At 38.2% G+C, this 13,591-nt stretch overlaps 1 protein-coding gene across 1 annotated transcript in view; it reads left to right on the plus strand.

Annotated features, from left to right (window-relative positions):
• Positions 1–6,125: 6,125 nt before the first annotated feature.
• Positions 6,126–13,591, plus strand: part of LOC106546638 (trifunctional purine biosynthetic protein adenosine-3) — a 30,495-nt gene continuing 23,029 nt past the window's right edge. Inside the window, exons 1-3 of the mRNA XM_014063550.2 lie at positions 6,126–6,270; positions 11,097–11,192; positions 12,461–12,635. Coding sequence (XP_013919025.2) covers positions 6,126–6,270; positions 11,097–11,192; positions 12,461–12,635 — 416 coding nt within the window. The remainder of the gene's footprint in view (positions 6,271–11,096; positions 11,193–12,460; positions 12,636–13,591) is intronic.

Here is a 13,591-nt window from a genome sequence, read left to right on the forward strand (position 1 = left end):
GAAGACTAGCCTAATTATTTTATATATTGAACATGCATGAGAAATTTCAATCTGAGCCCAGGTCAGGCTGGGAAACCAAAACAGTTGTTATGTAGCATGTAATATACCCAAGGTTTTAAAATTATCTTGATTATCTTGATTAATTATGTTGTTTCTTTTTGTGATTGTAGAATTGTGTTCTTAAAATAATAACTGATAGCTAGGTTTTTAAACTTTTAATATGCAGTGTGCCTTTTTGATACATTCATAACACATCCAGATAGCAATAATGCCATTGTATAGTCATTATTTCACCATACTTTATACAAATACTCTGCTATTTTGGTAGACTATCCAACAATGCATATTTCCACAGTACTCTGTTTTAAAATTCAGGAGAGGGAATTGGCAGACAATATTACCCGAGGAAAATTACTTGTCTCTTCTCCACCCAACCAGTTCCTTGCCATTGTTGTCCACAGTCTTCTCAGCTTGCAAGCAGCCCATACAAACATCTTTAACTGTGCCAGAATTAAAAAAATATATCCAAAAGCACAATTTATCATTCAGAAATTAGCTCTATTGTCTCAACTTTGTATATTTTACATAATTCACGTTCAGCTGTTCAAATGTATCTGATAGCTACATTCCTTCTGTTAAAATATGTTTGCATACTTATTTACTGCTATAACCACATTGATTTCTGATCAAACTAGAACTTGAGTAGAAGAGGATCTTTTTGCAAATGGTAGACTAGACTAAATAAATTGGTTTTTCTTCACTGTTTTTCCCTAGGAAAGGTTTTATTGCAAATAAATAAATAAATCATAGTTTCTGTCATATATATTTAACAAACGGGTCATAAGCCTATGCTATTTTAAATTATACATACATATCACTTACATTGGTCTATATTTTATTCCTACATAGCCTATTCTTCTTAGTCACTTGAGCATACATCAAAGTTTTAATGCCATCTTCAAATTGGTTTCCGTTGCTGTCAGCTTCTGTTCAAAATTGCTGAATCGTTTGCTTAGCAACTTCCCAGTCTGATAAGATGCTTTACCAGCTTCTGCCTGGCTGTAGCTTTTCAATGTGGCTGCTGGAGTGTTGAACCTGCTGGCCTCTGCTTTCCTTTTGGCTTGTCTGCTGCTGGTTTGGTGAAGTTCATGCTTGCTCCTGCTTTGTCATCACTTATCTGCTAAGCCAGTGTTTCTCAACCTTGGCCACTTGAAGATGTCTGGACTTCAACTCCCAGAATTCCCCAGCCAGCAAATGCTGGCTGGGGAATTCTGGGAGTTGAAGTCCAGACATCTTCAAGTAGCCAAGGTTGAGAAACACTGTGCTAAGCTGATGGCTTTTTTTTTAACTTCTCAGCTGCAGGTTCCTTCTTTTTGCTCTCCTACATAACACAACACACTACACACAACCACACTTTGGTGTTCTCCACCTTTTCCTTTTACAGTTGAAAACAGGTGTAACTGCAATGGACAATTTAGGCTGCCTAAGTCCCAGGGGAGAAAACAAAGGGAAGGGATTACTCATGACAGCTTTCCTTCCATGCTGAGTAAACTATTGCTAAACATTCCTTTATTTTTGCTGAATGTTGTTGTTAATGGTTCATTTTACTTTAAGGTTTCATTCAGAAACGTTGAGCATGTGGTGCATTTTGGAATCTTGGAATTTTGTTTTAGTTTCAAGAAGAAAGATTTATTTGTGATAAACTGCTTAAGAAATAATATAGATGTTAGATTATAGCTCTAATGAAGAAAAATAAAGGAAAACATTATGCAAAATCAGAATCCCATCTGAATACGACCATCCAGATAAATGCTTGCTCATTCTGTCTACAGTCTTAACCTCTTCTAGTTCCTTCTTTAGATAAGTAGATAAATCAGAGAAAAATACTATTATACAGTAGCAATCAGTAAGCTTTTCTTGTGGAAATTTCTAGGCAGACATCATCTGAACAATGAACAACTCAATTGAAAATTCATAAACATTGTTTGTTCTCAAAAATTGCAACTTTAAGACATAGTTTGAGGCCCATCACTTTTTCAGTAAATATGGTAGTAGTGCAGGGGTGGGTTCCTGCCAGTTCTAACCTCTTCTATAGAAGAGGTTCCACAAATCTACAGTGCCATTTAGAACCGGTTCCAGCTTCCTCCCCCTGCCCATCTGCACATCATCAAGATGAAGAGTGAGAGGAGGAATTCTGGGAGTTGAAGTCCATAAGTCTTAAAGCTGTCAAGTTTGAACACCCCTGGGGTTTTTTTTCTAAAGGGTTAGGGGTGCAAGGGTCTTGTAACTTGACAGATTTAAGACTTGCACACTTCAAAGCCAGAGTTCCTGAGCCAACATGACTGGAGGAGGAATTCTGGGATTTGAAGTCCACAAGTCTTAAAGCTGTCGAGTTTGAACACCCCTAGGGTTTTTTTTCTAAAGGGTTAGGGGTGCAAGGGTCTTGTAACTTGACAGCTTTAAGACTTGCGTGCTTTAAGTTATGTGTTTGTTTTTGTTGATGTGCTTATGTGTTTAAAATAAATAAATAAATAAATAATAAATAAATAAATAAATAAATAAATAAATAAATAAATAAATAAATAAAAGACTTGCGTCTTTCAAATGCCAGAGTTTCTGAGCCAACATTTTGATTGCTAAGCAAGAGCGTTGTTAAGTGAGTTTCACCACATTTTACAAGTTGGCCATGCCCACCCAGTCACATGGCTGGCAAGCCACTCCCACCCAGTCACATGGCCAGCAAGCCACTCCCACACAGTCACATAGCCGGCAAGCCACTCCCACAAAGCAGGCCACACCTACAGAAGAGGTTCTAAAAAAATTTGAAACCCACCACTGTAGTAGTAGCACCTTCCAGTTCTAGACTACAAAAATTCAATTGACTGATAAATTACAACCAACAGTTAGAGATTTTTGAATCTCTTTGTTGTCATCTGATTTTTTTTTTGCAGCTCTGATAGCCCTAATGGTAAAAGAAATCCTATACTAAAGTGTTACTTCCAGAATTCCCAGCAAACTGTTGAAGTAATACAGAGAATTTCAGAAATTTCCTAAAAAAAACTTGGATTAAAATAAAGCTAGTCCTTGACTTACAGCAATTCATTTAGTCACCATTCAAAGTTACAACAGCACTGAAAAATGTGACTTAGACCGTTTTTCACAGTTACGACCTTTGTAGCATCCTCGTGATCATGTGATCAAAATCCAGATGCTTGGCAACTGACTCATATTTATAACGGTTGCAGTGTCCTGGGGTCATGTGATCACCTTTTGTTGCCTTTGGACAAGCAAAGTCAATGGGGAAGCCAGATTCACTTAACAACCGGTTACTAACTTATCAACTGCAGTGATTCACTTAACAATTGAGGTAAGAAAGGTTGTAAAATGGGCAAAACTTACTTAACAAATGTCTCACTTAACAACAGAATTTTGGGGCTCAATTGTGGTCGTAAGTCGAGAGCTACCTGTACTGTATCCAGGTAATAAAGAGTTCGATAATCACTAGATGGCAGGAAGGAGTTCATGTCTTCTGTATCTCTATGCTGCCATCTTGTGACCTACCTACCTTCCTACCCAGAAAAGTTAAGATCTCCCAAATTGCTGAAAGTGATTTTTCTTTATAGAATTCTGAAATTTACTATAAAATAAAATTATCCACAAGCCCTGAATAGACATCTATTGATGTAAAAAATATCTCAAAATCTTTCAAGTCAAAAAATTCCTCTAAATGGGAATATAAATTCTCTTATCTATGGTGTTTTTTATTTGTTATTTGTGGAGCTTTTTTAATGACATTATGATGTAGTGTTTAATGACAGAAAACATTGGGGCTGTCACTGTCTCTCAACCTAAGAATTTCTTATACTGGCAGGAAGAGAAAAGGGCATGAAGATTCAGGCTTATTAAATTAGAGCAGGAGTCGGCAACCTTAAACACCCAAAGAGCCATTTGGACCTGTTTCCCACAGAAAAAAAAACACCGGGAGCTACAAAATCTTTCCCATGCCTATTTCCTGAGCGGCCACAAAACTAGTATATGTAGTTGACTTAAACATTCTTTTCTTGGATTTAACCATGGCTGGCCTACCAGGGGTTGAAAAGCTCAATAAATCACCTGCTAACGGGTGTTGCACATTGGTGGTTGTGATGCATATTTTGAGCAACAGGGAGCCACAGCAGAGAGATGAAAGAGCCACATGCAGCTCCACAGGTTGCTGACCCCTGGATTAGAGCATAAAACATTAACAATGTAAAAACAACAGATTATGTCAGCTCCTTTGAGTGAAACCAAATTGCCAATGTAGTACCATTTGTTCAGATCCTGCAACTGTCTTAGTAAGTGTGGAAAGAAATGTCCTTCTAGTTCAGCTCCAAGTGGGGAAAAAGACACTGGAGACATGGAGGCTGCTTGGAAAGATGGTTTAATGGTGAATAGGACCACATGGCTTGAGTTCTGAACAAAAAAGGTGATCACATGCTTCAATGTTGGGTGAAGACGAAGACAGCTAAGAAGGGGCTTGCAGGGTTTTTTATAATCTGTTCGGCCCCACCTATCTGTTTCCTGTTCCTGTGTAAGAAATGTATTTTGATTGGTTGTCAGACTCCCATGGGACCATGCAGGGGCAACACTCTAGGCTGTATTTTGAATCTAGGTTTGGTTGAGTTCTCAGATGCCATGTGGTGAGTGGGTAAAGGCTAATCATGCCTAATCCCATCAACCTGGAGCTGAAGGGGAGAACTCTTTATTATGTAAAGGGACTGGCTTGGGCATCTTAATGATCCATTGACAAAGGGGATGGGCAGGAAGCTGCAGGGAGCTACTTTGTTTTTAAAATATGTTTCTTTCTTTTCACATCCAGGGAAATGTAATATTCTGCCTTTTCAATATTTCCTAGGATATTTCATTTTTCTGGGAGAAGGATGGGTTTTAACTTCCTACATAAGTTTAGTAAGCTATTTCTCCCTTTGTTTTCTGCTGGTTATTATTGGAGGGACATATGCTACTTATGTAAATTATGTTATGTTTATTAGCATCATTCATGATCAGAGAGATACACAATTAATCTTTCAGTTTTGTGAAAAGAGCCAGTTTTTCCCCATATCTTGACTTAAACTACTTGTGGAGGGAAATTATATTTAAGGCATCCTTTAGGGCTGATCCATCATAACCTCACTCCTTCCCAGTTGCTTGCTTTTCCATCTAAATGTAATGTTGGGTGTTTTATTTTTGTAGAGATAGAAAGGCATATTTCACTGTGCTGTAATTAACATATTTGATGGGCAAGAAGTGCAGCAATTGATTTTAAAGGTCACATTTATGATGCTTTTTTTAAAAAAATCAACAGATGAAGGCACAATGTTATTGACATGCATAAAATGATCTAATCAAGAATAACACTGGGATAGGCTAATTGCATAGCTCTTTTCATAACACATTTTTCAATTGCTTCTTCTTTTCATTCTTGTAATTTCTCTCTGTGCGGTTGCTAGTTTCCATGGCCTGAATGACTTCTTATGAAGTGTCACAACTTTAAAACTTTAGAAAGTTAGCCATTTGTATAAGCCTGGGGATTTGGGGACAATCTGGCTGCCCCCATGGATCACCAGAGTTGGTTTGGCTGATTTGGCTAGGTATGGGGCTGTCCCCATTTTTCTCTCATCACTCCATGTATCTGTCTCCTGAAGCTGCATTAGCAATGGAAGAAATCTGTACAGCTGATGGGTGGTAGCAAAGTTATTTTTATGTAATTTTTTTCCTGCAATCAAATGGATATATGCAGCCGATATGATAGCTCCAGTTTACTGAAACAAAATAAATGGAAGTAACAGTAAGAGCAATGTATGTTGCAGGATTTATATATATTTATATATGTCAATTTCTTTTTTTGCCCAATTATATTTTCATTAGTTTGATTGCCTTTTATTATAATTTAATTCTTTAGCCAATTCTTTTGCAGTTACTACATTTAACATGCTTTAAATTATAGATAAGTCAGGACGATTTCCACTGTTTTTCTATTGCTTGTCACTAGTATGACATTATCCAAATAAATTTTAAACTGATTCTCCTTTTTGATGCAGTCTTAAATCAGTAATCACAATCTATCATCTTGCTGGAATAAGAGAATGGCTGACCGAGTGCTTGTGATTGGCAGAGGAGGCAGAGAACATGCATTGGCTTGGAAACTGGCACAATCTCCACACCTAAAACAAGTACTGGTTGCACCAGGAAATGCCGGAACAGCCAATGATGGGAAAATGTCTAATTCAGGTAAAAAGATTATCTGACAATGCATTAATATATTTAAATGCCCCCCGGGAGAAAAATCCAGAATACCTCCCCAAACCATTGTACCACATATAGATGATAATGAGATGAGGGAGGGAGATGGAGAGAGAGAGGAGAGAGAGAGAGGAGAGAGGGGGGGGGCAGGCAGATAGACGGGTGGATAGAGAGAAAGAGAGAGAGATAGGTAGGCAGGCAGATAGATGGATGGAGAAAGAAAGGGGGAAAGAGGGAGAGGGATACCATAACTAGATAGGCAGGCAGATAGACAGACAGACAGATGGATGGATAGAGAGAGAGAGGATGTGTATAATTAAGGTGACCAGACGTCCCTAGGGAGGCCGCAGGCTGGCAGTAACCGCCGCGGCCTAGCTCCCCCCCCCCTGGTCAATGGTGTCCCTCTTTACCAATCTGAAAAACTGGTCACCTTACATATTATACAAAAATAAATGTTTAGGATAATGCATTTGATTTGTGATTACACAGAGAAAACTATTTAATATGAATTAAATGGAAAGAGAAAGTAGCTAGAGTCATAGAGTCAATTGAGTTAGGTTAATGAATTAACCCAATTTTCTGGATCTGTACAATACATTGAATAAAAACTTACCTTTCAACATTTTAATTTTATTATATAAAATACAAAAAAGAAGAAGAAAATAGGACATAAAGGGCGATAAAGGAGATGGGGAAAAGGGGTGTGTGAAATACAAGGGGGAAGAAAAAAAGAAAGAAAATCCTTCCAACCCTTCCTAGCACAGTACAAGATAACACACTCCAGCCACAACTTTTTGCTTTTATACATTAATATATAACTAGCCATTTCTATGATACCAAATCTTTCTAATCATCAAAACCAAGATCAAAGTTTCATTTTTTGCTTCACAAGCACAAATTCCAGAAGTGATATGCAAATAAGAACATATTTTCTTCTTTAAACGAGTAATCAATTGAACCATTCCTACTTCATCTTCCTTGCTATGGAAATAATCTGTGTTTCTATTTACAGCTAGTAATCCTTATGAACTATCACTATTTTTATTTACCAAATTTATTGTATTCTTTCAAGTTATTTGGCCTAAAAAAAAAGAAAAAGGGGGGAATCTTTCCCCCTCCTTATTCCCTTCAAAGTACTAAACTTTTTAAAAACAAAAAGGCACTTTTTTAAAGTCAAAACTTTCTTATACATTTTATTCTTTAACTTTAACATACAAGATTTAAACTTCAATAATCCATTTAGCTCCCTCCTTCCCTCCAAACTACCCTTATAGAATATTTTTTTCTTTTATAAACATCCCTTTTAACATACAGAGTTTTTCTTTAAACTCATTTTCTTTTACTTTCTCTTAATACAGGTACTCTCAAATACATTTTCAATAGCTTTTACCTACTTTATAAGTTACGTAAGCAGTATGTATGTATGTATGTATGTTTTCTGAGGTTTTCGCGGGTGTTAGTATGTAGGTCTCTAGTTATTCTGGTTTTCTCCTGCGTAAAATTGGAGATGTCTTGGCGACGTTTCGACGAAGTCTCATTCGTCATCTTCAGGCTTCTTCAGGCTTGGTGCTTCCATGGGCAATGTGAGATCTCGGTTGTGTCTTCCTTTTAACTGCCAGTGGGGGTTTGAACTGATTGGGTGGGAGCTTGGCTGTGTCCTGATTGGGTGGTGGTGTGTTCTGATTGGGTGGAGGTGTGTTCTGATTGGTTGGGGGTTTGTGTTTCATGTAAGGATAGGAGGGGTTTAATGTATGTATGTATGTATGTGTATGTATGTATGTATGTATGTATGTATGTATGTATGTATCAGTGGTGGGTTCCGGATCCCGTTGTAACTGATACAGTTGCAACGGGCCCGGCATCCTCCACATGAATGTGCACAACACATGCACAGCATGCACATGCATCCTATTCTCCAGCGATGACTTCGCGAGCCTCTGTGATGCTCCAGCTGCTTGGTGGAGTGTCGTGCAGGTATTGTATACACTATACACATGCGTGGAAGCCCCGAAGAGTATAAAGACAGGTAAGGATGACGGGCGAGCAGGTGGGCCCTCCAGAGCACCGTACCGGAACGGTACCCGGTGCTCCGGGCAGGCACCGGTACGCCCATACCAGGGCGTACCGTCTGCAACCCACCACCGATATGTATGTATGTATGTGTTGGAAGAAATGTCCTTCTGGGTTTAGCTCCAAGTGGGGAAAAAGACAATGGAAACATGGTGGCTGCTTGGAAAGATGGTTTAATGGTGGACAGGATCCCATGGCTTGAGGTCCTGAACAGAAAAGGTGATCACATGCTTCAAGATGTTGGGTGAAAAAGAAAAGAGAGAGAAAAAGGGAATTTGCTGGATTTTTTATATTCTTATATTCTGCCCCACCTCTTTGTTTCCTGTTCCTGTGTAAGAAATGCATTCTGATTGGTTGTCAGACTCCCATGGTGCCATGCAGGGGTAACTCTCTAGATTGTGTTTTGAGTTCAGGTTTGTTTGAGTTCCCAGATGCCATGTGGTGAGTTTCTGTAGGTTAATCCTAACTTTGTTATGTAGAGTAAAGTAGCTCAGGGCCCCTAATGGCCCATTGAGAAGGTGAGGGCTATTAAGAGTGAGTCTGTTTCCTGCCTAAAAACATGTTTCTCCATTTCTGATCCATGGAAATATAATATTATGCCTTTTTAATATTTCCCAGGATATTTCATTTTTCTAGGAGGGGGTGGGTGCTAACTTCCTACATATGTAAAAAAATACATTTTCAAATTTTGGATTAAACCTTTCTTTCAGTTGCACATATCAAGCAGAGAAAAATGCATCCTAATTCCAGTTAACTCGTTAAGTTTAAATCACTCCTTCCAGCTTATTTTCATGGAGTAAAATCATTTTCTTCTCTGGAAGTATCAAAGACTTGTAGTCCTTTCCTTTTATCACGAGATCCTTAACCTTGTTAATGTCCTTAAAGAAAAAGTCCCAAATTTGTCTATTTTCTCGAAGCTCTTCTTTCATTTGTGTTTACATTTGAACCATAGTAATGAGGACGAAAATGAAAGTTAATATCCCGCTCTTCTGAAGCCATGATAAACTCTTCTGCATTTTCAGCTACCTGTGAAGTAACCTCGGCAATTGGTAACATTCTCCACATATTTGCATCTCAGAAGTACTTTGAGATGCTTGGGTTCCTCTTTTAATCAGAATCAGAAGATTTTAGCCACCCACAGCTGAGAAAATCAGTTACTACAATAGTAAACTAAAATCACAGCTTTCAATCTTTATCTTTCTCCGGCAACTCCCCCCCCCCTCTCGGCCCACTTTTTTATTTTGCTTGTCTTAGCAGGCTTCTTCCTTGTTCTTTAAGACTGTAGGAAGTTATCACCCAGTCCTCTCCCAGAAAAATGAAATATCCTAGGATATATTGAAAAGACAGAATACTACATTTCCCCGGATTTGAAAAGGAAGAAACATGTTTTAAAGACAGAATAGCTCCCTGCAGCTCCCTGCCCCCTCCCTTGTCAATGGGCCATTAAGATGCCCAAGACAGTCCCTTTACATAATAAAGCGTTCTCCCCTTCAGCTCCAGGGTAATGGGATTAAGGCATGATTAGCCTTTACCCACTCACCACATGGCATCTGAGATTTCAACCAAACCTGGATTCAAAACACAGCCTAGAGAGTTGCCCCTGCATGGCCCCAAGGGAGTCTGACAACCAATCAATACATTTCTTACACAGGAAACAGAGAGTTGGGGCTGAACAGATTATAAAAAGCCCAGCAAGCCCTTTCCTCGGCCCCCTTCTCTTCTTCTCCACCCAACATTGAAACATGTGATCACCTTTTCTGTTCAGGATTCAAGCCATGTGGTCCTGTCCACCAATAAACCATCTTTCCAAGCAGCCTCCATGTCTCCAGTGTCTTTTTCCCCACTTGAAGCTGAACCCAGAAGGACATTTCTTTCAACACATACATACATACATACCAGTGGTGGGTTGCAGGTGGTACGCCCTGGCACACTTACTAAGACAGTTGCAGGATCTGAACAAATGCTACTACATTGGCAGTTTGGTTTCACTCAAAGGAGCTGACATTTCTTTCAACAAGACAAAAAGAAATTCCTAAAATGGCACAGGTCTTCAAAAAGGTATAACAGGCTGTTGCTGGAAAGGGTGTCTTTTAAATTGACTTGAGATGGACTAATAGTCCTTGAAGGTGATTAAGATAAGGAAGGCACAACTTACTGTCATTTTGAAATGTGAAATTCCAAAAATAATGACTTCTTAACCCCCTCCCCCCCCCCAAAAAATAGATTGCAGCTCCCCTCCCACCTTTTGGCATGCAGAGAGCTTTGGAGTTCAACTCCAAAAGCAATCTGCCAGCTTATAGCTGTATTGAAGGGTCCCCAGGGAAAGTTCTTCAACACACTCTCACCCTAACTGAGTGGGTCATAAAAACTGATGGGATATCAATCCCTTCAGTTAGAAGGCAGAAGAGCAACACGCCAGGGAAAAATCCTTCGGAGATCTCTCCCTGTGCGTGTGTTCACTTAGCCATGTTCTCTGGAAGTCCTGAATCAAAACAAGTTGAGTTTGCATAACCCAAGAAGCTGCATAAAAACTAATCAGTACTAAAACCAACCAAACTTAGCATGTTGTAAAAAAAATTGAAACTGCCCCTCACATATGAGATTTCTTCAGCCAATCCTTTATATACATTTTTGAAATTATTATTTTCATTAACTGCATGATTTTTTTCTGCTTCTGTTGGGAGCACAATTCTCATATTTAGCATCTGGATCTTAAATTATGTGTTTTTATTATCTTATTTCAGGTGTTTTAATTAGCAACCATACTATCCTCTCCCAGTTCTGCAAAGATCATAACATTGGGTGTGTGATTGCTGGACCAGAAACTTTACTTGCTGCTGGTAAGCTCTGAACATCCTACAACCTGAGTATTTGAACTTAGATTAAAATTAATGCCCCAGTCTTGGGCTGTAGAATGATGTATAATTCTGGACAAGGTGTTCAGTGTTGATATATCATGATTGAATGGCAATCTAAAGATTTGATAATGGTTTGCAGTACTGTAATTTGCTGTTACAAAGTATAAGGAAGTTTTCAGATGACGTTTTTGTCATGCAATTACCATTCCTCATTTGTCAAATTTACAGGGAATCCACATAATATTATCTTACTTTTGCAGCCTTCCTGTGTTTTCCCACATCTTTTTTCTACAAAAACTAAGGAAAAAATATGGATTAGGCCGACAGTATCTTTTAATAATTGGTAATCTATAATTTAATTTAACTGATAATACAAAGTATCTTCTATCTTGAATTTGCCTTCCCATTAACTTCTGAGATGCTCAGAAGTTAATGGCCACCATGACAGCCATGGGCCTAGTGCACATCATTGGATCAAATCATCTCCCTGTGACTTCTCCCCTCTCACAGATCCTGTCATTCCCAGTGGTTCATGGATGAATTGAAGGAGATAAAATAAGAGACATATAGAGCACAGCAGGAGGACAAAGGACAAACTCAACTAAGCAGGATAAAACCTGCTATAATTAAGGCCTACACTTATAGCTTACACTTGGTGCTGTAAAAGCAGCAAAGTGACAATACTTTCCAATCCTTTTTGACTATCTGCAGATAGCCAACTGGTGGCCTTCTTTAAGGTGATTTCATACAAAGTTGTAGGGAAGAATTTGCAGGCAAAATTTCTCACATTCCTTCCAATTTGAATGCCACCTGGTTTGGGTCCAGGCAACGTAACTGGCAACAGTCTTATTTGGTTATCTATCCAGCAGTTTGATCCTGCTGGGCTTGAAGAAGTGGACAGGGTCCTGATAACTGTCATTCAGCCATCTACGGTACTTCTTAGATTCATGCCCCAAATGTATTAGAGACTGATAAGCAAATCCTAAATTTCATTGAGTCTGCATTCCATTCTTGGAACCATTAACATGTATATTAATGAATATTCATATAGCTTCTGATGACTAATAATGTTGTCTTTAAAAATGGGCTAACAATATAATATTTCCAACAACCTCATTATATTCTAAATGCTTCCCTTTTCATGGCAATGATGTACCTTTTTAAATGCTCTTTCTTCTGGGACAGTACACTAATATTACGTTCAATTACATAAGCAATTTTATCTGAGCCTTTCAGTATTTCATTACTAGGAATTGTTGATGACTTGGTAGCAGCTGGAATTCAGTGTTTTGGCCCAACAGCCAAGGCAGCCGAGTTGGGAACAAATAGATATTTCACTAACATCTTTCTTGATCAGCATGGAATTCCCACAGCAAGATGGAAAGCCTTTTCAAATCCTAAAGAAGCATGTGCTTTTATTAACAGGTAAATACTTATTTTCTTTCAAGTATTTAGACTACCTGTTCTTAAGCAATGATTGTGTTTCCCATCAGATAATTTGATACAGGAGGACTTTACAAGCATTTAAGACTCTATATATGAAGGATGTTTCCTCTTTTTTATGCCTAATAGTATGAAATAACTTATATAACATTACTGAAACATATTTGCCAAAATCTGTTTTCATTGGTTAAAAAGATAAATTTAACCACAAAGATAATTCTTTCTGATGACACACCAGAAGGAAACATTAGAGGAAAGAGACTATTATCATGATCTGCAGTAGTGAGGGAGCACACCTCACACCAGTCTTTCTTCCTTCTTGATCAGTTTCTTTTGCCACATCTCTGAGGAAGTTCTACCCCCCACCCCACCCCAGTTCTGGAGGTTCACTATGAATGGCCAGTCCATGCAGGTTAGAAGCTAAAAGCTTGACTTTTAAATAGATAAAAGAGTCAGATTGCACAAGTATAGTTTTATGTGTCAACATGATTATTATAAAGTGAAAAGAAAATAGTACTATTATTCCTTGATAAAATAATATAGAAAAAGTCTTAGAAGCAATGTAAACAGTCAAAAATATGTTGACATTAATACATTACTACAATCATTTTGTAAAAACATTGAGAATTCTAGCCTGCGTGCACAATGATCACCTCATGCCAGATGTCAGTCAACATTTGAGTCTCATATGAGGCAGTTTAACCAAGCCTCCATAAGCTACCAGTAATAAAATTAAGACTTCCATCTTTCAAAACAGAGGCAGAAGATGTTGATGAGGCTAGAAAAAAAAATGAAGTTCTTTTTTTTCAGCAACTTTAGAGGTAATTTATTAGGTTTCTCAAGAGGAAGTCTAGGAATAATTGTGATAATTGTAATCCCAGATTGGATCCTGAGGCCTCTACTCGTCTACCTTCAAGACTGTACTATCCATATTCAGC

This window comes from Thamnophis sirtalis, unplaced genomic scaffold (assembly GCF_051295495.1).
Source record: "Thamnophis sirtalis isolate CommonGarterSnake01/CBP01778 unplaced genomic scaffold, rThaSir2_p1.2 scaffold_8, whole genome shotgun sequence".
NCBI classification, from domain to species: Eukaryota; Metazoa; Chordata; class Lepidosauria; order Squamata; family Natricidae; genus Thamnophis; species Thamnophis sirtalis.